This window comes from Amia ocellicauda, chromosome 20 (genome assembly GCF_036373705.1).
Source record: "Amia ocellicauda isolate fAmiCal2 chromosome 20, fAmiCal2.hap1, whole genome shotgun sequence".
In the NCBI taxonomy this organism is placed as follows: Eukaryota; Metazoa; Chordata; class Actinopteri; order Amiiformes; family Amiidae; genus Amia; species Amia ocellicauda.
The window spans coordinates 12,394,280-12,422,265 of record NC_089869.1 but is presented as its reverse complement, the minus strand read 5'-3'; the positions used below and the strand labels follow the sequence as shown (position 1 = coordinate 12,422,265).

General features: G+C 34.3%; 1 protein-coding gene across 2 annotated transcripts; it reads right to left on the bottom strand.

Annotated features, from left to right (window-relative positions):
- fam204a (family with sequence similarity 204 member A) lies at positions 1-27,986 on the bottom strand. Of its 2 annotated transcripts, XM_066693269.1 has the most exons (7): positions 27,304-27,984; positions 24,871-24,961; positions 24,554-24,593; positions 21,901-22,003; positions 17,166-17,255; positions 1,913-2,022; positions 1-543 (listed from the first exon to the last, which is right to left on the bottom strand). In XM_066693269.1, exons 1-7 carry the CDS (start codon positions 27,538-27,540, stop codon positions 492-494), a joined length of 723 nt encoding a protein of 240 aa, XP_066549366.1. In that variant the 5' UTR covers positions 27,541-27,984; the 3' UTR covers positions 1-491. The 2 variants fall into 2 exon arrangements, with proteins under 2 accessions (XP_066549366.1, XP_066549367.1); XM_066693270.1 differs by lacking the exons at positions 1-543; positions 1,913-2,022 and adding an exon at positions 9,102-9,213 and having other exon boundaries at positions 27,304-27,986.

Genomic DNA, 27,986 nt, shown 5'->3' with positions numbered 1-27,986 from the left:
TTGAAATAAAATATCTGATCTTTAATATCTTCAGGATTGTACAAAAATAACTCTTCTTCCATTAACACAAACACTCGTAAGCAAACATCAATAACCCTAAACAGTGGTTACTGTTCAGCAGCATGGCAAGACATTTGTATAACTTTGTTTTATTCCGTTATGACTAAATCAATAAGGATACTATATAGGCCATGCAAATTTAATTCTACTAGAGGTTTTCTTTTCTTCGTGTACGGACGACTGACAGAGATTAGTCAGAAATAAAGGTTTTCAGACAATATCTCATTTAGCTGTGCTTTTTGGAATACAAACCTGAACAGTAGCAGACTTTACAATCTCCTGTAACATTATAACTTGCCCGTGTTTTTCAATTAAACTTTGTAAACATCTGGTTCAAAAACAAATGGATGAAGAAATCTGCTGCTGTATTTATATTCCATGGCAGAAATCCACGTCTTCTCTTGAACTGTCTGGCTTGTGGGATGTTAACATCACATGTAGCCCATGTTGCTTTTTGTCTCCCATCTTTTCTTGGCGTCAAACCTGAAATAACCAAGAAAGTTTTTATTTCGGCACTTGATGTGATGTGTTCTATACAGATGCCTATTCCAGTCTGCACTGCTAGAGAGACTTGAAGATAAACGTGGCATGTGGTTTTATATATGGGCTGCTTGCTTTAAGAACTTAAGGGGTAGATAAATCAGTATACGTTTTGCCACATTAATACCACAACTGTTTAAATATCACACGTATAATTCCTCAATATTCATATCTTCCTGAGACGTTAAACAGAACAAAAACAAACAAATAAAAACCCCTAACCACCCCTTTACACTGAGGTCATGAATCCCCTGTTGATATTTATGCACATGAAGCTCATCCACCATAAACTGCATGTTTCCTGCTTTGTCAGGCCGTTCTGGGGCTAATTGTCATTTCCTAACTCATCCTTCATTATAAAATACCATTTCAGCTCTAGATGCGTGTAGATTAGAGCAGACTGTTTTACAACCAATAAATTAGCTTTTGTATTAGCCTGCTGTCAATATGTGGTTGTGTTAACTACAGCAGCACAGAAAGAGAGAGAGAGAGAGAGAGAACAACAAATGAACACTGAAACCAATTGTATTAGTTTCTACTATTAAAAGGTATTTGTCTCTACTTTGTATGGAATATTTACATGTTATAATTAGCTCTAACAAGTCCTGTCTGTGATTTGTATACTAATTGGCAACAATTAAAGGTAAATTGCCCTGTAATTATCAGTAGTGTATAACAGTAGGGTGTGCAAAAGTCACATACCATACCATAAGGTGAATGTTGAGAATAAATATAGTACATAATCCTTATAATATGTATATTTCTCTGAATGTATACTTTAAGCCAATCAGTAGTGTTTTTCTACAACATTCAGATTGAATATTAAAAATGACAAAGAAATAAGAAATACACCAGTAGCTGAAATATTGATTTAAAATACTTTTGTTGGTGCGACACCATGAGGCCAGAGGAACATGCTGTTCAGACACATGAAGACAGGCCAGAAGACTGAGCCACACAAGCCGGACATAAACACTAACAGGACCGTTGTGATGCCGAGTCTGTAATTGTGTTTGGCAGCGTGGAGCTTGCACTCTTTCAGTTAGGGCCATGTGGGTTTTGGTTAGACCCACTTTGTGATACAACACCCAGTTGGGCAATATGATATTCTAATTTTAAAATAAAAGACCATGTTTTCCTCTCACACCATATAAAATGCTCTCTCAAAAAGTCACAAAGCATTTGCCCTAAGTGATGAGTATGGATCTGTACAGAACAACCAGCCATCATGGGATTGATAGTAATAAATGTGGCATGTGAATCTTTTTCAGGTTGATCAGAAACTGTAAAAGATAACAGAAAAAGGACAAACCCCCAAGCAACTTGTTTTTTCCTTTTCTGGGCTTCCCGGGATGTCTCAGCTTCCTGTTTGGCTTTCACAAATTCACGGCAATCCACAGCTTTTGCAATTTTCACACCCAGCTATAAAGAGAGAGGTGTCATGTTAGCAGATGTTATATAAATGTCTTCTGAATATGCAGGTGTGGCCTCAAAGTGCTGTAAGCAACAATGATGACATCTTTCTTGATGCACCTTTTCTGTTCCGAGATGGGATTTAAAATGTTCATAGAGTACGAAAAACCAATGGAATGAAATGATGTGGAAAATGTTTGAAATGATGCAATAATTTGTACATTTACAACCTCCACTTCAGTGAATCATCTGATAATAAACCTGCTGTATTTTGAATGCCTTCTCTAATTGAATGCCTTTCTAACAGGTCACCACCAAATGCATTTGACAACCTCCTAAAAAAACAATACTACGAAAATATGTATTACTACTCAAAATAACAATTTCAGAAGCTCAATTTGAGAATACTTAAACCCTTTGAACTGCACAATCGTTTGCTTTTATGAACCATTTTGTGCTTACCAGTAAAACCTTGTTTGGTACAACATGACTAGACAGACCATTCCAAATATACACGGTGCTTTCTGAGATAAGAGCACAAGTGTGTTGTCCCTGGGGAACAATTCTGATTCTATGCTTGGAAATGGCAGGGGCACAAAAAACCTTTTAACTTGCATTTGAAAATGTCTGTACTTGAAAATAAGTTATTTAGCGGAGGGATGAGCAAGATATGCCAATATTTCCCCTCAGTAGAAATGTATCGGATGTTCTAACTCACACTAAAAGGCATCTCTTTCCATACTGCAACAACAACTTCGACGCAGTGCAAAGGAAAATAAATACTTCCAAGTATATTGTTTTATTTGTTTACTGCAGGGTATCACTGTTGTATTAACACAATGGACACAACATACTTTTTTGTTCATTGTTTATTCTAGAAACATTCAAGTGCAGAGTGCTGTCCTTAGTAAAGGCTTGCTCCAATTGTGCACCATGAACATAACCAACTAACCAATAAACCGATCCATTCAGAACCAGATTAACTGTCAGAACTAGATTGCAAACCTACAGGTTTAATGCTGATCCCATTTACAAAACATTTGAGCAAGTTAGCATCTTACATAAGGCAAAGGGTCGCCCCACACAATGAACCTTTCTGCCTTCTATTTTTTTCTACTTTTCATCTATTTTTATGGGTCATCTCCATACAAAGGCAGGAACACAGTTATAAGTCTAATTAGAGAAGAAACTGTAGTACTTTCCTAGCAGTCAAACACAGTCTACTAGGCAGATAATGTTCCTTAATTTCTTACAAAGAAACAAGCAGTGTGTTTAATCTCAATTAAAAGGGTTGATGTTTACTTCAACACAAAGAAAATAATGTAAACAAAGAACAGTTTACACAATTTATTCTATAAATATTTGCTTAAATAAATGACTTAACAGGCAATTGTCGTTTTAATATTGAGAATGAAATCCACATACAAATTACAGCAGTTTCATCATAACAAACTACCCTCCCTTAACCATGGCTAGATGCAAATATGGTTGAAACAAAAGAGAAGCTGCCCTGTCCAGGTTCCTCCAGCAAGCAAACTTTGATAAGTACTTTGAACAAATCACTAAAACCTTTTGGTAATTCAGAATAATATTATTAATAATAATAATAATAATAATAATAATAATAATAATAATAATAAAAACAGAATGGATTAAAGCCCACAGAAGAGGAAAAAAAGTATTTGGGTAATGAAGAAATGTGTCACCATTTCTCTAGTTGAAAAAACCTGGAGAAAAAAAATAAATGTTTCAATTATAATTAACTGGGATAAACTTTATTAGAAAGACTGAAACTAAAATATCTTATAATGCATGCTGGGATTAAGGAGGTCAGAGCGAGCAGTCAGGAAAAATTAAACTCTAAAGGCTTTTTATCACCATATTTCAGGAACCAAGGGTGTAAAATGTTCTAATTTGGGATACATTAAAAGCCATAAAGGTCTTTCAAAAAGATTAATGGTACTTTGCTTGGATTTAAGATAAGGGCTTTAGCTGGCTGCAAGAGCCGGGCTCCGGCTGGGCCCTTGAGGCATTCATCTATACAGTCACTTGGAAGATTTGTAAAAGCGTCTGCATAACCTGAAGCTAACACACTGTGACAGTTTTTTAATTCCTCACAATTTTTTATAGGTTTAAAACCCATACATCATGTTTTCTAGTAAAATGTTTAAAATAGAGAAAGTTATAATGGCTGATCATACTCATGTTAAGTGCAGATTGCTGAAAGATAATTTTCTGGTGCTTCAAGGACCGTGTAAACTGGTGCAGGTGCTAAAAGCTTGCTTGGCAATAACATTTACAGAGAGCAAATCCGGGGTTTATTAAATTGTCTGCAATCTCGGCAAGATTCGCCTTTATTTCTCAAAAAAACGACAAAAAACAAAACAAAAAAAATTACATAAAAGGCATTATTCTGAGTCAAGATCAATTTAGGGGATGCTAAACGAGTTCTTTTGAGGTTTATACCCAGAGATTTTTATTGTTCTACACAGGGATTACCTAAATTAACCTGCTTTCCATGTGGGGAGATTTCTTATGCTAAGGTCTTTAAACCATTCTGTCCTCAAATTTGTTCCAAACCAAAATAAAAACCTTAAAAAAAAAAAAATATATGGAGCAGAACTGTAACTATATTTAAAGCGTTAAAGGTCTTTAATTTTTTTATCAGTTCAGTCTACAGTTCCTGATTGTCTTTACTGAAGCTCGACATTAATGTCAACCAAGTTACCTAGGAGACGGAACAGATCAAAGAGACAAAAACCCCTCAAATGTCTGATTAATCAAGCCTGCAAACAGCTTATTTCTTTTAGCCTGCATGCAAGTATGAAAATGAGATTCGGAGAGCAGTACATTGTGCAGATTTGTTCATTCTTATCAGAACAAAGCCAGCGGCAGCTTATTTCATGGATCACTGGCACTGTCATCGCCGCTGCACAGAGCAGGTGACAGCTCTTCTCTCTGTGGCTGGAACAAAATTAGCAAAAAGTCGGCACAAATTAGCCTCTCATATTTTCAGTAATATGACATTATTTTTCATTTACTTTTTGATCCATTTTTCGAGATTTTCCCCCCCTCAGATACGCACTTCTTAGTGCCAAATGTTTTCACATCAGAAACTGGAAAAGACAAGAGAAATGAACAAAACAAAATAATATAAAAGAAAAATAACCTACATGGCTTGAAACAGCCTATGAGCTCTTTGTTCTATGGAGTCATGCAACCCGACTCCCGTTTTCAGCAGCGCTGTCTTTAAAAGCTGGAGGAGGATCATTTGGTGTCTATCACCTTTTTACTATCAACTTTTAATGTTCTTAATATTGCCCCACACATGGCAGCTTCTTTGTTACACAAAGTTAATTCAGCGGGATTAAAGTCATGACCTTTAAAAAGGTCTAAAATGAGACTGGCGTGTAAATCCCTGATTGCACTCATACTGTTGCCACTGCAGTTTCAGCCACTAGGGGGGAAACATCAACAGACATTTTTTTGATTGTCAATCATATCTGTAATGTTTCATCTTTATTCAACCATAATGGGCTGAGATGCTGGTTGACTCCTCAACAATGCCCTGAAGGAGATAGTAAAATGCACTATTGATTAAACACTGACAGATATTTACTTTCATTTTTATCAGGGTTGCCAGTCATTCGTGCCAGTATTTTGTACAATGTGTTATTTAATCGAACACAAACTGTGGCAATTCTGTAATGGAAAACAAGATAAACAGCAACACAGATAACAAAATCGTAGGCTGTGACAAGGCAGTTATAAGTGCAATTTCAACCTGCATTCTTGAGAAGTTTCTTTGTATCACTGAAATAAAATGCAGGTACACGTTTCATTGTAGGGAAGGCCCTGGATGCAAACATTTATGGTTCCCCTTTGCATTTATTTGAATGTGTTTACAGTAACGGCCTCTTCTACATCTCATACATTCTAGAAAGGAAACAATTAAAGCATAATATTTGATAATGCACCACAAGATATAATTTCAGTCTATCCTGTTTAATCATGCACCGACACTGTGTTGAGAAACACATTTATTTGTATTTATTTTAAATGACTGATACACCGAGTTTCCAATTCACTGCACAAAAGAGTTATCATATACATGAGCTTCACAATGTGCCTCAACTTGAATTTTTCACAATTACCACAAATGAGAAATGTGACAAGGCAATCAGATTACCTTTCGATATTTGTGAATCAAATCAGACTCTGCGAGGGTGATGTTTATGTTTAATACAAAGTACGTCGCCTTAATAACAAGTTGAAGTTACACTGAAGAGTATTACCATGAATCACAATGGCCTATAAATAACACAGAAGGTAATACATAGAGCCGTACTATTACAGGACAGTAAACATGACTTGTAAAGCATATAATGGGTTTAGAAAAAAATAAGTAGGCCTAAACCCATTTCTAAACTTCTGAACTACATTTTAATAGGAAGCTGCTTTAAATTAATGGGTGAGAGGATTGGGATTAATCAGGCACATAACTTCTATCTTCTCCCAGAGCTGCCTTCACAACTTCCATCATGTAAACGACTGATGGCCATTCTAATTCCCTTATCACACTGACTAAATACTGTACCTAAATAATGTGCCTTTGTCACATGTTTAAGACGGGACTTGAACGATAGAATGGCAATTGAATGGTGAGGATGACACAATGTAGCTAATGGGAACAAGGTAAGACATTGTATTTAAGACTTTCCATTTGTCCTGAAAAAAGATTTGTACTTATATTTAAAAATAATCAAGGATTTCAATATATACCAAGTCTAGACACTAAAAATATCTCTGTAAAAAGAAGTAATGCTCCACCCACAATACATTTACTAACATATAAGAATATATTTGCTTTCTGCCGTGATATTTTTATAGAGAACAAAAAAATATTCTGTAGTTCAGAGAAAGAGTACTGCTCAGCAAGAATGCCTCAAAATACAATTAAAAATGGTTTCTACATTCTGCACATTTATGAAGCCAATATTTCATTTTTTTTTTTTATATAAGCTATGTAACAGATTTGTTTTACATCAAAATAATGACATACAACAGTGTCTGAAAGGGGTTAACCATGACAAATGACATGTAACCAAACACAAGCAGTCGAAGCAGATTTGTATCTATGTAGAACTATTGCCTCTTATCTGATTACATGAGTTTTAGTTTTGATATATGATGCTAGGGACTAAAAACAGGTGTCCTACTATGGCAGGGAGTTCATTTCTAAGCATATGTCACTTAACATAACACAATTCTGTAAGCAGCTTTACCAGGAAAGAAATGGGTAAGAAGATGTGACTTGACATTTAGGTCTTTAAGGTATGGTAGACATGGAGGAACATAATAATAGTAATGTTTACAATAACATGTATAAAAACGTAAATATATATGACCCAAGCATTTTACACACTTAGGTGTTACAGGGGAGCAGAAGAAAAGGATACCTTCGCTGAATCCCATGCCGAGAGTCAATTATGAATGTGACCCAGCCAAAGCTTCAAGACTAAGACAGATTGTGGACAGACGCTAGGGTATAGGTGTCCAAGCACTGTTCAATTAAATCTGTATCTCGCACCTGAAAAAAAAAACATATTTCTGAACTCTTCTCCACCACCTAAAATAAACAAAGTTTTACCTATAAACACAGCACAACACTTTTATCATCAAACAATCTTTCAAAATTAAGGTTTGCTTAGGTTTCCCTTCAAGAGATGCTCATGATCTAAGCTATACATTGCTGCTGTTCACACAATTATTCAGTGTACACTCACAGAATCAGCTAAAATATAATAGTAATCTGTAAGGAGGTGGAAAACATCTTGTTCATGTTATCTTTATTCGTCTGTTTAACAAACAGCATTACTGCAGCTCCATAAAGTGCAAGAAAACTCATGGGAAGATGTAACACCCTACAGTATTACGCGCTTCTCTATTTTCTTTAAATAATCTGATTCTAGATACATAACACACTATCATCTTTGGGGGGAAAAAAAGTATGAAAGTTCGCCTGCTTTGTGCTTATTCCTTTATCTTAGCTCTTCTGAGTAGGGAGGCTTATTAGCAAGCTTTGAACTCACATTTACAATAATGTGCCATCAACAGTTTTATAAGCTAATTAGAAAAACAGTTTAATTAATGACTGACTGGTAATAAAATGGCAATCATGAAAAAAGAAACCGAGGGTGCTAAGCTTCGACTACCACCAATTAAGGACTAATTACAAACAAATTATATATGTGTTTTGCTGTGGGCTTTAATTTAAAAAAATGGCTTTAATTAAAAGAGAAAACATGCTAATTAATTAAACAGCACAAAAAATCTACATTGAAAAGTATGCTTTGTCTATCAAGTAATTAATGAAATACAATAATCCAAATTAGATTCCCTAGCATTTGATAAAGCTTAGTATCACTCGATTTAAAAATTAATGGGCAAAATTTAACTTGAGTCATCCAGAGATATAATAAAAGTTCATTTGGTGAGAAATCGCTTATGCTACTAGAAAAGGAACAAAGAACAGACTTTTCCTGAACAGTTTTCATGTTGCCTCGGGCACGACAGTTAAATGGGGGAAGAGGGTGGGGGTTTGTGTGCGTGTGGGGGGGGACAGGGATCTGATAATGACTGTTTTCCACAACAGAAACGCTCATTAACATTTGATTACTAACATGCAGTATAGCAGGGGAAAGCATTATAAACACCCAAATACATAAATGACATGAAATGTTCTTAGCTTGCCTCTTTGTCTTTGTTAACCAGCCATGTCCTCTAAAACAAAGCCAGCCCTGACACCTTTATTTCTCACAGTTTTAATAAAGCTGAAGGGGGAAATGAACTATGAGTTGGTTTGAAAGCAAGGTTATCGAGTGCCAGAGTGGTTAACCTTCAATACATATGTTGAGTACATATCATCATCATCATCAGTGTTTTACATAATTAATGTTGCCTATGGGTATTTTTCTGCTTTCTGCTTTTTTCTTTCTGTTATTTTTTTTTCCAGAATCACTGCCAGTACACATTGTTGCTTTTAAAAATAAAAAAAGACTGAAGCAAAGTGAAGACCTGGTTTTCTGAAAGCCTGCCACCTTTATGAAACTTCAAATCATAGTGAAAGTGATCAAGAAGGGAAATTATGATGCTGAAGAAGTATCCCTTCTGCACTTTTCAGTCCAGAGACATAAATATCTGAAAGATAACACACAAAAATGCACTGAGCACGAGCAATGGAGAAAGAAGGGAAAAATCAACACAAACATCACAGTGTTATTATCTCTTCATATACAATAATAGCCATTGTAAAGAAGTTATATTTTACTTTGTGTACAGTAGATGTCTTCTGATACGGCCCATATAACAAGTATGAATTTCCATAAATTGTCAATAAAGTGCATATTTTTAACCACTGTGTAAATACTAACATATAGTCCCTGGGCCCTGGGTCCCTGGGTCCCTTTAACTGCATATAAGACCAACAAAACCAGGCTAATATATAGATATAAACAGATTGATTTAAGATCTGAGTTTCAGAGGTGCATGCAATGTTACAATTTCTGTACATAACACCAAGAAAGGTGTATTTTTGGTTCATGGTGTCAACATATCCTTATTTATCTGTAATAGAACTACTAAGCAGTAGCTCTTAAATAATGATTAATTGAATTACACTTCTTCCACCCCTTAGTATACATTTTATATTGTTCTATTCCCTGTGGGGTTGAATGAATATCTTCAAAATACAGTGTGTCCCATAGGCCTGGCTGTAGATGTTTGTGCAATATCAGACTTAGCTATAGGTTTCTATAGGTCAAAGTATGCTTTCACACAAAGTAAAATCCTGGTGCTTTACCATATATCAACAATGAATATCTCTCTCTCTCTATATATATATATATATATATATATATATATATATATAATATATATATATATATATATATATATATATATATACACATATATGGGTCATTCTATAGGAATGGGACAAATTGCAGTCCCCACCTCAAATTTGTATTTAAAAAAAAGATAATGTATTTAATATTTTGGCATATGCAATATACACCTATTTCATAGCTGCTATCATTAAAAATGATAAAATGTCCATTGTATTTTTGATGCAATTTTGGCATTTATGTGTCAATAACTACAAATGTTAATACATATACTTTAAAAAGTGTGCCAATTCCTGTCCCTAGTTTTAAATGTCACTACCGTAACAGTGTTTTGCCCCCTAGTTCGAACATATATTAGGTCATACCACTTGATCATGTGATCATAAGAAGAGGTTGCATCATTTTCCAACTTGAGCACATGGTGAGTAGATCTCTTTCAAACACTTGTTTTAAAAATTACTTCAAATGTCTGAAAATCATGAGTTAGGTTTATTATTCATCATTACCGTACATGATTTAACATAATAAGTACATGTATTTTAAAATAAATTAATGTAAATGTAAATTACTTTATAATTTCTGTCTTCAAAATAAAAAGAAATCAGGATGTGTAGCCTCAATTTTTTATACAATCCTAAAAATGCTTAAAATTGTCATTACCGTAACAACTTGTTTTGTTTCGGTAATGACCAAACTGTTACGGAAGTGACACCAGAAGTTATTTGTAGTAAACGATTTAAAATATTTACCAGTTAAACACATACTACCCAGATGGATTCTGTGCCTCAGTGTAAAGCGCTTTTAGATTTCCATTTAATAAAAAAAGAAAAAAAAAGTTTTAGTTTATCATGATTATGAATAATGCTAATGCTTTTAAATGTGTTTATATTTTAGAGTAACAATCATTATTTAATCAATATGGTGTGTATTTTTCTTTATACAAGACATTTTATTAGTGTTTCGGTAATGACAAATGCAAAAGTTTAACAAAATAAAAAAAAACAAATATATAAAAATACTAAAATTTCAGCTCGGCCAAGTACATTTCCATACTTGAAATACTTAATTCAGATTGTTTCAATGAAAACAAATAACATCAATTAAAAAAATATTTGGAACTCCAATTTGTCCCATTCCCGTAAAATGACCCATATATGAAGCTGAAATTGTATATATTTAATCATAATAAGAGACACAGGCAAACAACATATACTGTACAGGCAGAAAACTATAAATAGCTACAATGCTAAAAAAGAGAACATTTAGATTTCCATTTTTTCCAGAATTATTTTCTTTAAGGACAAAAACTTCGAAAACCCATTCTTAATAAAGGCATCTTTAATTTCCTCATAGTTAACTATACCCAAGGAAGCAGAAATTTTAATATAAGCAGCAGGATCATATCAATCCTCCTGAGAGAGCGACACAAGGCGAGTGAGTTATATATAGTTGTCGCTTAATGTTATGCTAATTAATGAAATTAATGACTCCTTATGTAACTTAAAGCAGTATAAAATAATGTGCAGTAATCAAAGGACCAAGACACTTGTGTCTCTTAATTTCAGGGCTGCTAACATTTAATCTACAAAACTAATATTAAACAGTATCTAAGAAGCCAGAAGCTATTCCCAGTACGTAGTTACTTCTGATGTTTCTTTGCTTTTCAGAAAGAAAAAAAAAAAAAGTTTCTCCTTGGAAATCGACCTACACTTAGTTCTGCAAACACAACCGTCTCTTGTTTTCAGCTCCATCCGAGAGGCTTTTTATTCAGTTTAAGTGTTTTTTTTCTATACTTCAAGAGGGAACCAAGTATAGGTTTGGACTTTAACTTTGCATGTGTACTGTTTACACATCAGATATGGATTTCAGACTCTTTAACAATTAAGTGTTCTTGAATATACACAACACAGACATACATGTCTAACAAAATTGTAATTAGCTAGACTGAAAGTAGGAGGCAAATGCATTTTGTAGCAAGTTGTTGGTATGTGAACTACCACAATCACAATTTGGAAATCCACGGAGGATTTCTTTCCACCAGCAAGATGGTGTCCTCTCATTTATAATCTTTACTTATGTTTCTTGAAATAACACATTTCTTGTAGCTTATTAAGGTTTTTCAAAGGTGCATAGAACTCTATGATATTAAAGCTGTGTATTAATTATTTAAATAGACAGCACATTTTATTTCTTTTTAATGACAAGCAAATTTCAAAGCAACCTGTAATATCCTTTTTATGTTTTTTTAAGACTTGGCTGCAGATGAAAGAACACAGAGATCAAGAATTGTGAACAGAGTCTTAAATAAAGGTTTACTAAATTATTTTAGTATTCACACAAACAGAAGAAAGGACTAGAATAACAATAATAAAAAAATCATTAACAGATTAAATTAACTCAACATATTGTGGAAATAAAAACAAGTTCTTTGTGTTAAAATACTTTGAAAATGTACTTTATATCTTCAGTAGTTTTGTTTAAAAAGTAAACATTGTGATACTGTATTTGGATCAGCAATACTGAATTTTCTACATGTAAGGGGTAATAGGTTCCTTGATATGTGGGAAATTACAGTTAAACTACATAGTTAAATGAAGATGAAAAAAAGTATATTTGGTGCAGATCATTTGAATAGATCATAGGAATGTTTTATTGTTTTACTCTGCCTTGAAATGAGGGTTACAGTGTGAAAGAAAACATTTAATAATGTTCTGGCTATCCGTGAACAGATGCATGTTAGGACCAACCAAGCTGTTGGTTTAACACAATGTCACTGTAGATCCTTTAATGAAAATTCTTAAACAATATAAAGTTAGTTTACAAAGACAACGCAGGAAATAGGTACTCCAGGTATTATATGGTTATTGTTTTATTGTGTAAGTCATCTGAAACGGTGAAACGGTTCAGATTCCTGTCCCCTACATTGCTCTATCAGGTCTGAGGATATTCGTTTTTCCATGAGTCATTCAAAGAAACAAACACTGATTTTTGACTCATCAGTAGGGTATCGGAGATTTTCCCATCCCTCCCTTGTACTCGCCGCCTCCTCTGCAATGACATCATTTCTGGGAGAAGAAGGCCCATGGGGCGTTTGATTGGCTAATACCTGCATTCCCAGGGTATGATTTCACTGGTTTGATTTCATATGGTTTCTCCCTACCTGTCACTCTACTGAGTGCAGGTGCTGGTGGGTCCAAGACCAGCCCTAAATCTGACCAGTGGCTGAAGTTTTAAATCTGAATAATGAGCTGGAAAATGGCAAACACTTAACAACTAGATCAGACAGAAAGTATTAGAGCTTTTAACTCACTGTTTGTTCCTGAAAAATAAAATTAAAATTACAAAACATTAAGGCAAATACTTTAAAATGTAATTGATGTGGAGCTTTGATTTCTACATAAAATACACAACGTCCTCTTCAACCCTTCCACAGTCTGAGGTTAAAGAGGAATGTTTATGAAGATCAGAATTACAGGTTAATAGGCTTGGTATTAAGGCACATGTCACTGTGTTTTAAAATAAATACACTGTGGCAGATGTAGCACTTCACGTTGCTTAGATTACTGTCATTCATGAGCCAGTTGCCTTCCTCGAGCTACTACTACAAAAAGAACAGCTGTGAGTTTTCGCTCTTAATGAATATTCATCACACTGTAGTATTTTCAACCATGTTTGTGTACAAAGTGTTGAGCATTTCAGCAGTTGTAGGCTTTGTATAACATGTCAAACCCCTGTATAGTGTTGGAAGTCTGAGGTGACAAGATACACAATACAGTCAGCAAATCCTTAAATAACAGTCCAGAGTGTGGTTTTATAGACATTATGAAATAGGAAAACATTTGTTCCGACACGCAGGCCTATATGGGGCAACACTACGCCCCCTGGAGGTTTTGACTTTTATATATAGAAAAAAATAAACAACTGCTGTAAACCAACATTCATTTTTGGATATTATTAGTAATTCAAAACAGAATTGTATTGGTTTCTGGCTAATTAAATTTATTTAAATATTTGGATATTAGCTGCAATTTAAGTGTGTTTGTTAGTGCATTACCTCAATTGTCAAAAACAGTAGTAGTGCTTTAGTGTTAACTGACTTAAATCTCATTTGTGCTACTGCTTCGAAGGTTCAAAGATTGAGGATTACTTTAGTGGTATCTGAGGGCTAGTATGCATGAAAACAGGAAAATAAAGTGACTCTTCTCTCTAACTATAAGTACAAGTATGAGGTATCAGGTACATTAAAATACACCTCTCCACTTAAAAATAATGTGCTATTCAATTTAAAATTATAACTTTATACATTCAATTCTACACACCAATTTGCCAAAAGCAAATAAAGCAGTCTATCCACTTATTGACAGGACTAGTAGTATTTAAACACTCTGACAATCACCCCAATAATTTAGTCCTCCAAATTACACAGCATTTTAAGCTTTTCTCTGACAGGGTGATCTAATGTGCTCAAAATGATTTTATGATAGTCAATTGACTACCCCGAGGCCAATGCACTCTCAGACAGCGAGGCACCGGCACACAAATAGCTGTTACGTGCACCAGCAACTTAAATGCTAACTTTGAGTGTCAGCCAGGCATGGAGAACAAAGCTCATTGCCAAAGCATTCCTCCTGCAATCTGGCAGGCTGCAAAACAGGTGAGCGGGCCCGTCTATGCAAATACTGCTGTAATCCAAAGAGTCACTCTGAGAAGCTATTTAAAATCACACACAAACAAGTAAATCACCAAACAGACAATCTGGATGAATTTAGAGATTTGTCTACTACAGTGCTGTTTTCCCCACATTTAATTTATTTTCATTCTTGTAGTAAAAATTATAGATTTTTCCTTATTATTTTGTAAGTGCTTACTTTGCTGCAGTCTGAATTGGATCAAGCACAGGGAAGATCTTCACATAACCTGAGAGTGGCCTCAATTTAGAAAGATTTGCATTGCACTTGATAACTGTAATCAGTGGATGCTTCTGAAAATGGGACAATAGTTCAAAGTAGTGATATCTTCGGTGTTACTGTATGCTTCAACAGGAAGGAAAAGCAGGGTGATCAATACACAGCAACAGACGTATGGCTCACCTCACCCTTTTCCGCATGTTCAAAATTGAGGATTTTTTAATTCCCAAACTCTAGTACCAAGGTACAGTATAAACCGAGTTAAATATAATCCTCTTTTACTCGTGCTGAATAGATTCCAGTCCTCACCTATCTAAGACTGGTTTCTACCACTTACAAACAAGACCTTCACATTTATTTACATCAAAATCCTTACAAGATCAGACTTATTCACTCAAAAATTAATTCAAATTTCATACACCATTTTTTGTCAATGCACAACGCAGTGGAGGAATTTACATTAAGCTAAAGCAGGATGTAGATGTAAGTATATGACACTACTGCATTTTTAAGAGTAGCATAGAAGAAAAATGTTTACAGAAGGCAAGCATAACACTAAAACACAGGCAAACAGAACAGAAAATACAATAAATTAATCTAAAACAAATGAAATTAGGAGCAAAATATCCAATGTGTAAACAAACACTGCTTTCAGTTTCGCCATGAAATTAAGGCCATTAGCAGCAATTCTCCTTACGTACATATATTGTCATTCTCACTGGATGTGTGAATATTGGAAGACAGTAATTGAAACATAAATTATTTTTAGCTATCTGCTGTTTCTGTGAATATGGTATCAAATAAGAGGTTACTGCATTGTTTTTGTGTTTTTCAGTATGTTAATTACAATCATTCTATCTTAATAGGCAATGTGGCTTAAAACGGACCAACACAGAAACACACGATTTCCCCAGGCATTATTTGAATGTGGTTATTAAGTAAAGAAAACAAAGATGGACATTTTAAAATTCAGATCAAAGTTGGGGAGATGTGATTAATCAAATGTGGGCATCAACTTCTAATCTTTTCTGTGACCCATTCATGAATAAGATTTTGATGGGAAGAATAAATAAAAACCTTGGTTATCAATGTGCATGTGAAATTTTATTAAATGAGTATTTTTCCACCCAAAAAAGTTTGATAAAGGTTGAGTAGTCCAGTACTAACATTTAACATTTCTACAGTTTTCTTTCGAGGAGGAACAGTTCTATAGCTTATTACTCTTGAAGTAAGGGTGGTTTGAAGCACACACATTACTTTTGTCCTACTCTCGCATTTTGTAGTAGCGCACAAACTCTTCTGTGGTGTGTACTTGGTGCACTACATTCCAACAGGCATTATTTTTAACTTATTCGCTTTTTATAATACGTTTGCTAATAAATAGGTTACACAGACTGAATTTAAGTGGGAATGTATTTCTACATTTTCACTAACAACATATCTTGGGATTTCTGAATAGATTATATACTGTACAATACAATGCACAATTCTTTGCACATGTTTAATGTTTTTTAAATTTTCTGGGAAGCTGTATAACTGGGGGAGGGGTGTGTGCTGCCTTATAAACCTATTTAATGCTTGTACTCATTAAACATGTTTGTCTCTGAACAGATAATCGCCTCCTCTTTGAACATATGCAAGTGTTTAATGAACAGTATGTCCCCTAAGTGTAGTAATACCCCAAACATGATCCAATTGCTGCCAATGCAGAATGGGATGTATGGCATGTTTTACTCTTTATTTTGTTCTCTGAAGTACATTTTCTGGGTAGCGACTGCAAGGGCAAACACAACCCTTCATTCACTTTTCAAGAAACGCAGTTTGGGGTTAAAAAAATTGAAAGCTGTAAGTTATAATGGTTGTACACAACTCTTTACAGAAGTTGAAGCATAATTTAATTGAGACGAGCACCAACTGACAGATAATATGTTTTTAAATTATGCAAGTGTAGAGGCTACATTTTCTGGTAAATTATCTTCAAACTGCTTTGTCTGCAATACATCGAAGGACATCTGTAGTTTGAGAAATTGTGCCGGGCATAATGCTGACTTACAGTGAGACAGACTTCAAAGGTATGTGATCATACCCCTAAACTTTTTAAGAGCTGGCTTTAAAGAATATACCTTCCATTTAGGTAGAATCAAACATTCCTAAACATCAAAAAAGATAAATTTAAATGAACGCATTCAAATGGACTGCAGCATCTATACCTAACCTGCAGCCTTTTTCCAGCAAGTGAAAGCCAAAGCCTCTACCATAGCAAAACAGTTTAGGGTTACACAACTATTAGTGTAGTCCGTTAGAGAAAGAACACCCTGAGATTACGAACAGTCCAACTTACCTCGCGAGTTGCCAGTCTGTCACTCAGTTCACCCGCTTGCACAAGGTCCCCTTCAGCAATGGCTTTGTCAATGCTCTTTTCTAGGCCTGTCTGAAAAAGTGATTAAAAAAAAATATCAAAGAACAACCGAGTAAAAAAAAAAAAAATCCCCAGGCAATATTTTTAATATGATTGCTTTCACTACAAATATGTAGATTTTTTTTTTTTTTTTCAAAAGAAAACCTTTGATTAGATATTAGGCACAAAATCTAGAAATGCTACAGGAGATTAATAAACGTGGATGTGGCACTTTAATTACATATTTCCATTAGGAGCTAAAAAGTAGCATAAGCAGAAATATCCCTGTTTCAAGACTTCAAGCCCTCTCTCCAGAGAGAGTTCGCTCCATAACTATGCAGAAAATTTCACATCAAACACTACATATCTAATTTGTCTAATTTTCTTAGTAGATGATATCAGGGGAAAGATGGTACTTGTCTAAATTATTAAACTCCTGCTTAAGATGGACCCAAAAGAGATGATTTTAGTTGTTTTTTAAATTTGGTGTAATTCACAAAAATTTTAATGATGGAAAGACATTTTTTACATTCTGATGCTCCTAAAAGGGTGTTTACAGAAAGTGGTCCTCATTCACAGAAATTAAATCATTTCACTCTAATTGACGCTGACAGTGTACTGGTAAGCACATATTAAGAAGCAGATTGCTCAAGATATTAATAGTGACAAAATAATAATCATCTTAATATAGACATTTTGATGGACATAACTTCTCATCTCTAAATTAAATCTGTGACAGAAACCTCCTTTCAAAGCAGGCCTGCGCTTTAGAAGATAAATTCTGATTACAATGAATGCAAAGATTGGAAATGCTAGTGAGATGTGGACTATCACAAATCACATTTAAGTATAGAAATATAGAGAAACATGTACATTTGTCTACAGAATGTTATATTTATACACTTTTAGAGAAAATAATACATGAAGAATATAGACATTTATATTTGTATAATTATGTATGTTTGATCCTCTCTCAGGTGAAATGTAATGTGCAATTTTGTGGAAACCAATGAATAACTGTGTACAAAAAAAAAACATTTAGTTTAACTCTTATGTTATTGTAATTTTACCATTTTCTGCTATAACAAGAAAACAATAAAAAACAGACAGGAAACATACTGGTGTTATTTAGACTGCTTATTTTTTAACTTTATTTTCTTTCCAGTAAAAAAATTAAGTTGGTAACACTTGTTCTTTTTCCAGTTTCTCTTTTCTTTCTTTTTTTAGAACCTAGCCCCCAAACTATCTTCTATTACCTTCACACCAACTTATATATTCAAATTCTGAAACAGCAAAGCAAAAACCAGAGAAAAAACTTAATTTCATGCCATTTTTAAACAAATTAACTTCAGAATTACACTTTAAGCTACTTCTTAAACTATTACTATGTTTTTAATTGAATTACGTATATTTTTGTCCATATAACAGCAAGTTATAAGTTTGCTATCATTGTTTCTAAAATGAACATTTGCAAATTAAAAGAACTGCATAGACAAAAAAAAAGTCAAGCTATCGCAAGTCATTTTGATAAGTCATAAATGGCTTAAAGTAAGAAATAACTTTGCTATTTACAAAGCTTTTTACATGCATGCTACTTAAAGTTAGTTTAATTAGAAGTGTATTTCAATTAGCTGAATTTAATTAAAGGCAAAGTTGTGATGCGTTGCTTGTCTTTGCTCTGATGTACCATTTGAGTCAGTGGTTGCTCAAAACTTGTTCAGTGCATCAGCCAAAAGCTCAGTAAAGTCTCAGTAAACCTCTTTCCCAGCACTTACTTACACAGGTGCCAGGACAGCAATGCATTAGATCAAAAATGCCGATTTAATCCGCACAATGTGTGAATGGTGCTGGGTGGTATCACAAAGTAAAGTTGTTTTTGTTTTGTTGTTTAATACCACACATTTAACGGTCTCACTCAAGAGACAAAATGGCCTGTGTGTTTTCATTATTCACTGAAGCAGTAAATAGAGACATGAGGCAGGAAAATTGGGAAATGAATAAATGAAGATTCCCTGTTTGACTTGCAAGTAGAGCTCAGATGCAAGTGGTGCCAAGATTTTGGAGCACTATGTTCTCCAAGGACCAAATATTCAAACAGCACCTGTGCCAGGTATAGGCTTACTAACACATTTTGGTTTATAGCTTTTTAACAAATATCCATGGCATTACAGTTTGATCTATCATGACAGAATAAGTAAAAAATAAGTTCAAAAATAATAAGTAAAAATGAAATTGCTCAGTTTCTAAAACCCCAACAGTTGTAAATGCTTCCTTGACATAGTGATGGATCATCAAAACGAGAACGCTCAATTATTCATGCGTGTACTAATAGAACATGTAAATGCTCCCAGGAGTTTCCAAGTTTCTGTATTAACCCATAATCACAATATATCACCACATAAATAACTGACAGTGTGTGACATTCGACACACTAATTCAAACAAAAGGGTTTGCATGGACAAAAAAAAGTCTGAAATACGTGCTGTGACTTGCACACTCAAGTTTCCTAAAGTAAAACATAAGTCTTGTGTAGCCTATTCTTCTAAAATGTCACATGTTATGCTGTGTAGTGTAATTAACGTGAGTGGAAGATAGTTGGCTTGAATAAACTGGCATTGAATTGGCATAGCCCTGAACTGAGGCGGGACAATTGATGGGCATTATTTTTCTCCAGCACTTCACAACAATACACACAGATATTGGCTATATTGTGCGTTCAGCAGCTCAACAACAGCATCTGTTGATGTGAAAATAGGAATTGAATACCGATTTATTTGTAAAAGTAGAAAATGCATGTTTTATATTGATGATAATTGGTCATTTTTTTGTGCCATACTTATTTTATTTTACCATGAGTTATATAAATATGCAAAAAAGTAAAGAACAAAACATTTGCATACAGGATTTGATCAAAAGTCAGAAGGACTTATCCCCTCCTTCCCCTACTTCAATAAAAAGTAAAAAATCCAACTGTTTTCTTGTTTTTCTTTGTTGTATAACATGCTTTTTCAACTCGTTGTACAAGTTTTCACTTGCTGTTGTTCAGTTTTATAGAGATGGAGTTAAGTATATAATAGCCCCTGAAGCTGTCCCATTTTCAAAGATGGTGACAAGAATCTCAGTACACCAATTAACACTGTCAATCTTCAGCAAAGACATCCGAGTTTCATTCAACTATTTGAGCTTGGCAGTGACCCAGAGGTGGGTGTGTAATTTTCAAACAAAAACATATCTGGCGCAACACTTCTGAAAACAAACTGACAACTTGTTTTACAAATGTTATTGAAACAATACAGTCGTAATAGCACAACCATGTGGTTTGGATCGTTGTCCAATATTAAATATTTCAGCTGCCAAAATCAATTTACACTGTGGTCTCTAGAAGGGTCAATGTAACATTTTATACATTAAATGGATTGAAAATGTAAAAATGTGTTTTACTTAAAAAAAAACCTCTTTTTTTAATCTTAAATAAGATTACATAAACTTGTCAATTTTCCACAAAGAATGTGACCGTTCCGTTAAAAAAAAAAAAAAAAAAAAAAAATATATATATATATATATATAAAATTAGTACTAGTTTCCATAGGTAAATTTGCTGTCTCCCCCTGGGATGTAAGTTTATTGCATCTTACATGGAGAGATTATTGCCCTATATGCAAAAATAATTACAGCTTAATTATGTGCTATTTGATAATGTAATAATTGTATCCAAATGTTTCAGTTATTTCAATTTATTTGTGTTCCCTGTTGTTTATTGTTGTTTTTATAACATTGACCATTACTATCAACTGTCATTTATTATTCTAATTAAAAACATTTCAGAAAATCTTCATGAAGGTGTGGCATTGGAGAGTAAGTCACTGGTGCTTAAACCAGAAGCCATTTTGCTTTTTCGAGCTACTATAGAAGGGAACCATGTAAAATCAAAGGACTACAAATAATGATAGAAATAATGTTCAAGTTGAACATAAGATACCTCCAATATGTATTTGTACTTTGACATAGATGTATTTCCTCTGTACCCTTCCTTCCAATCAGCACTGAGTTGTCTGTTAAAAGTTGTTTATATTTTTCCCTGAACAAATTTGGTTGAATGGCATATAACAATCTCAACAGAAAGGAAAGTGATTCTCAATGCAGTAATAATCGGATATGTAGCATGAAAAAATACAAGAAAATGAAGTTAATATAAACTACTTTAATGTAACAATCTCTCGATGACATGCTCAGCTTCTCTTTAAATACACCTCAAGTTTGATGCCATGGCTGCACTATCAAATGTTTCTCTCAGATGAAATGTCACAAACAGCTGTATGCAGGAAGTGCAATCCACACTTTATTTAAATCACACAGAAAAAGAACCATAGAATTATCACTCCCATGTCTGCTTGAAGGCATTCTTAAGCAGATAATCTGAGCGTTAAATATAACAGCACACATAACATAATACAAAATCCCGGAAAGCCTTTTAAAACTGCACTGCTTTATCGTTGGCTAAATTTGATGTTTAAGCAAAGAGAGGCTTGTTCATCTGTCCTTCAGATTTTAATACAAATATTGTATGTGTATTTTAGAAAGGAAAAAAAGGTTGTAAAACTGCATTCCTCTTTATACGAAGAATGGAATTGAAAACAAAATCTTCATAGAGAAAATACGACGGCAAAGGAGTCATTACCTTGGGAAGGGGTCTGCTGCAGGCGGGGGGCTGAAACCTATCATTGACGCCAAAGTACTGCTTAAGCCCATTCCAGTGTGCTTCACGCTCAGCTTGAAGCATGCTGAAAAATGACAACATTTTCAACTATTTCTCACTAACTGTTTTATGGAAGATAATTACAGAGACTGCTCAACACAGGGGTATTCAGCATGCATACATTTCTTTTGACACTGCCACTTGTATACCAGGTAAGACGAGCTATCTGCTAACAAGTATAAGCTGATGGTCTTAAAAAAATAAATAAAAAAATAAATAAATAAAAGATTTGTTCCCTTTATTTGCCTTTTTGAACGTATTTAATAAAGCAATTCATATGGATTCCAAATGGGAGTCCTCAAAGGTGACATCACATATTACACATTTAAAAATGCCTAGCTGAGCACAACCAGGGAAACCTCAAGAAATCAGCTAGAAAAAGTGAACAATTATCCTCAGTTCCTGGGACCTCTGGCTCCTACATACATTGCCTATAAAAGCCTCCTCCCAGTCTGTGAATCTCGAGTATGAACCCAGGCCAATTGGCATATTAAGTGGCCCAGTAGTCTTCGGTTGCCACCAACAGCACCAGGATTAGGACTAGTAGGTTTGAGGGAACCTGGGCTTGTAGGTACTAGCAACCCCGATCACTGGGTGGGCACCTGCAGAACTTGGGATTGCAGTGTCTGTATCCACAATTACATTTAAGCTTTTATGGTATTCCAGCACAACAAACTTTTAACAATAACCTGTCATGATATTTCTGGGCTCATTTTCTAGCTTTTGGGTAGTTCAGTTTGAGTGAAATGTTCAGAGTTCCACCAGAAAGACATCAACATCTCAATACATCTTCATAATAGGTAACGTCATGATTATACTGTTGCATGATACAGGATAAAGCTGTGGCTGGTTTCACAGATCTTGTTAGCAGTAGTCTACTCTACCTAAAATAACATTGAGTTACATGATTAGTGCTATTTTGGGTCTGGTGTTACAGTCTCAGACTAAAGCAATGGCTGTTGCTTCTCTAATCTTCATTATGCGATTGCTCTGCACACTTCCAAAGTTCTTTCACTGAATTCTAAATAACTTTTAAACATTCTAAAATGATATTGTTCATGTTCCAATTATCAAAATAACAGCAATTAAATAATGTCGCCCTTGAAAAGAGCAGTAGTGAAGACTTTGAAAACTTTAGCTCATTTCATAACTTGTTTGGTTATGCAAATTAACCTCAGTTTAATTTGAGCAAAATAAATATTTAAGTCATATTTTGACTACCCAAAAATTATTTTTAAAGGTTATTATAAAATTCAAATTATAAATCTCCCCCCTCTACATAATGTCTCAGTGTAGATATATCTGTCTACTATTTTCATTTTTATATATTCTAATATGCATCAAATTATTACTTACTCAAGGCTGCATTAAGAGATTATGTGTTTTTCAAATTGTCTTTATAAAAAAAGAAGTGTTGAAATAACTAAGGCGTTAACACATTTTATACCCTTAACTCAATTATACAATATGCAGAATCCTGAAGGAAATAGCACAGAATTAAATGTCCAAATGAATTCTATTCAGAGAAGATTGATGTCAAAACATTCCCTAACACACTGAAGATCCACGCAGCAGGGTGCAAAGTCTGCACAAGTGATTTTCAAAAGCAACAATGAGCTTCTAATTGTATAATTTAGGGGAAAAGGATGCTTAATATCATTAGCACTTTCTCTTACTTTGTTTCCATCTTACTACCTTGACAGATGTTCCATAATACAACATTGTAACATTTTAGTTTTCATCTTACCTTTGTTGCTCACTGCTCAGGCAACAAGTTTAGGATATCAGTAAGTACATTTGAACTATCAAAGAAACTGTGGCTGATTTCAGCAGTTTGTTCTGTAATTTGTTAGAACATTATTGCTTTTAATGCCTACAACAGCCACAGAGAGCAACTAAGGAATCTCACTGTATTCAACTCCTGCACCTGCAGTCAAATTGTGGGTTGACTTTTTATGTTTTGAAGGCTCGTGTGACACTAAAATTTCAAAACGTCTCATTTATTTTTTGACTTAGTTTTTATTTTTTTAATTAGCCAGCTCCCTCTCTGACTGTCTTTTGATTTTATTACTATTTACCATGGAAAGTAGCCCATGGATGCCAATGTTATTTCAGAACTTACTTTTACTAAAAACATTTAAAAACTTGGCAAATACTAATATACAGAGTAACAATCTGTCAAAAACTAAAAACTGACCATGTTTTAATTTTAGGAGATATGAAATGGCATTGGAACCCTTCACTTCTGTGTCCTTATTTCTCTTAAAGAGATATCTGATATTGGGAGCATTTGCATGTAAGTCATGCTATTATCATACATTCATTACATTTCACATACTAACGTGTGTTATATGAAAGCAGGTAGTGCACCTTTAAAGTCATGAGACATGCTACTTCCCCCTTATAAAGGTTAGGCACAGACTCTCAAGGAAATTGCTGGTTTACAAGTATCAGTGAACACTTCGTAATAAAAATATCAAAATAAAAAATGTGGTACCTTCATGACTTAGTATTATGTGTGTATAATTACATGATTTTCACTTTAACAGATTTACAGCATATTATAGTACATTACCTTTCCTCCTTCTTCTCTGTTGAATCGGTTGCCCTTTCATCTATTTATTAACACAAAAAGGATGTTAGGAAATGCACTTTCGAATTATTAAAGTTTGACAAACTTGTGAAAACAATATCTAATGGAGTCCCAATGTAGAATTAGTTACAACATGAAATCCATGTATTTATATTAATACATATTTAATTATTATGCAAATATAGATAACTGTTCCCCATGTCATAGATTGAAGATTATGATGCTATTAATATAAACACACCTCTTGAATGGATTCTTTCTATTAAATCACATTATATAAAACATGGCTATAGTTTTACCTTTTTTTCTGGGTTTTCTTTTTCGTCTTCTTCCTCTGTGTTGCATCATGTTCTTCATTTCCATGTTTTTATTTTGTAGCTCTTTAAATTTCTGTGGGGATCGACACAAAGATTCAGTTTAAAATTGGCTCAAAAAACATGCAAAAAGACAAAGTAACATTATTATATCCTTATGTTATATATTAATATAATCATGAGTTCAATGAGTTGTCCAGTCAACTGGAAATAAATGCAACAGTGCCTTGGAGAGATTGGTTATCTGAAGGCTTGCAGGTTGTCAGGAAAGCAACTGTGTTTGTTCCCCTTATCCTGCAAAGAGTAGGCTACATGTGCCTGATTCAATACATTCTCTGAAATCCACTGCACAGACACTGGCTTCTATTAACTTTGATGGTGAACCTGTATGTAAAAAAGGCTTGATACAAATATAAATATGAATTATGAAACATTTAATGCATAAATCTAAACAGTGCAAATATGTGGAATGTTAGATATTTAATCTGTGGATGGAAAAGGACAGGGACCCTTAAATCCTTCTAATACAATCATTTTGGGTTAATTTGCCTATATTTGTTATGTAAACTGAATACCTCTGCATGTTAAACTCTCAGGCATTTTGCAGCTACCTGAGAAACCATATTTCCAATATATTCTCAACTACCCTATTTTATGCCTTGGTTGAGATCTATGGAGAGGCAGTTCTAGCCTAACCCCTCTTAAACACACAAAGACACACAGGAATATATTTAACAACATAGCAGTCTTCTTATGTTGATGACATTTTCCTACAAATGTTGAACTCCATATATCTGATTTCAGAACTAGCAACTGCTGTTTTTCTGCCCCCAGTGACAGCTGGAGTTTTCATTTCTTTAAACCAACCATTGGAAAATCGTTTGCTCAAAATAATTTGCCAGTGGTTGACTTTTCATAAAAAAGAAAATGTTTTAGTTTAAATTGTGCACTGTTTAAAGTGGAGTCTGGCTGTAAAATTAAATGAAGAGGAAGCACTCAATCTAATAAGACATTTAGGGAGAGAGAAAGAAAAAAAAAGACTTCCAGAAAAGCAATAGGTTTGCTGATCTTAAGAAAGAAGGAATAACATCAATGTGAAATTTGTTTTAATCTGGTGAAATTGAAATAAATGTGATGGAAAAAATGCCACTTAATTTACACAAGAAAGCAGAGTCTCCTGGTTTCCACTATGGTAATGTGAAAATACCTACAACAAAGGATTTAAACTGGGGCATGCTCAATAAATTAACTATTATTACTACTATTATTTACAAAATATATTTCCCTTCATTGCTTTGAAATACATATAATGGAGGAATGGAGGTGGCAGGTAGCCTATACGAGTTCCCTCCCATCTTACCATTTAGCTGGGGTTTTCTTGGGAATTAAAGAAAGTGACAGAAAGGATAAATAAGATACCGAGTCCTGATACATTACATTTGTCTGCAACCACTTGGTCCACCTGGTTTGAAGGGTCACTGCCTCATGTAAATTACTGTTTCAAGTTAGAGGCATAAACCCAGGCTAGTTTCACAGTAGCGACATGTGGGTAGTGCTTCCTGCAGGCACCCAAGACTGCAACAGACATGCCACAGTGAATTAGATTTTTCAATTTTGCCAGTAATGTTTATTAATTTAATCATCATCATGTAAGTTAAAACTACACACCATAATAATGCTCTGCAGGGAGTTTAATTTTATTAGTTCGATAAACAAGAAGCATTATCTATGAACTATTAGGAAACAGTCAGTTAATGAAAGTCTCCGGCTTCTTCCTTCTTGGCAAATAAAATCACAGGAAAGTAAATCTCAAAAACAAATGCTCCAGAAAAACGAGCTTAGAACTGAATGTTTTGGGGAAGAATCAAACTGAATCAAACCCTTCACTAATGTGTTTCGCAGATGCTATGGACCTCCAAGCAATATCTCACATGGACATTTAAGCACATCACTGTCTCTTCAGGGTTATTTTTTAGTTCAGGTACAGAAAACACAAAAGTAACATATGTTCTAAGCATAACTATTCTCTCTGTAATATTCTAATGAATTACAATACAATCCTTGGTCATTTTAGTAGCATCAGCAGCACTGTAAAAATAAGCATATTAATGAATAGTTAATGTATACTTCATATTGTAGAAGAATGGTTATGAAACATGCATTGTACTCTAGGCATGTCGATTATAGTGTCTGACGTAGTGTCTGACGTAATATGTAGACTAGATCCTGTCATGTCAGACCTTATGTCAAAGACAAATAAATGCAATATCATGATATCATAACTGATATTAACACACATAACAAGTTAACACATGTTACAACTGTGGAATACTACATGTGTGCAGCCTCCACGTCACGGTTTACTACTGACACTATTAATCTACAATATGATATCACACATGTCTTGCCGAAACCTACTTTCCACATGTCAGGGGACACTCCTGGGAGGCAGTCCTCTGACGACTCCTCTCTCGGCTGCTGGCCGCTGCTGGCCTCTGTAGTTTTATCATTTTGATCGTGGCCAATGTCCGGGATTTCTTCGGAAACACGTTTAATCGCAGCTTGTTCAGGTTGGTCTTCCGTAACGTCATTTTCTGCCTCGTCACAACTTTCATCACTTTCAGCATAACCCCTTGGAAGAAGTCCACTGTACATGTTTGAATCGTATCTGAAACTAAACTTGATCGTTCAAGGTAATACATGCACATTTACTGGCATTACGTTTCATTTCAGGCAGTTCGTTACGCTATTGTAACAACACGAGTAGATTATAATACCGATTAATGAACGCGTAATTATTAGTCCACTACATACAGCTTTAAGCAATATCAACACAAATATGAAATTAACTAGCTATAGCAACTCTCCCTATGAGTGCCTTATTGAATCTGAACTAGGCATCTCATTTTCTTTGCAGCATCTCAATGGCGAACAATAACTAATTCAAACCGAAATACGTTTAAAATTATATATGCAATAAACTCCCTTTATACAATTCTACTTGTTTAGGCAAACAGGTAATGCCGTAATTCTGCAGTGCATCAACATGTTTATCTTCCGTGATCTGGAGGCAGCCATGTTGCGTGCAGTAACCCGTGCTC

Excerpts from the sequence above, each read along its gene's own strand:
- fam204a (XM_066693269.1), bottom strand. The coding sequence starts at position 27,540 with ATGTACAGTGGACTTCTTCCAAGGGGTTATGCTGAAAGTGATGAAAGT. Across the intron at positions 24,962-27,303 it reads TGTCCCCTGACATGTGGAAA|AAATTTAAAGAGCTACAAAA; the intron begins GTAGGTTTCGGC and ends CGATCCCCACAG. Across the intron at positions 17,256-21,900 it reads GCAGCAGACCCCTTCCCAAG|ACAGGCCTAGAAAAGAGCAT; the intron begins GTAATGACTCCT and ends TCACTTTTTCAG.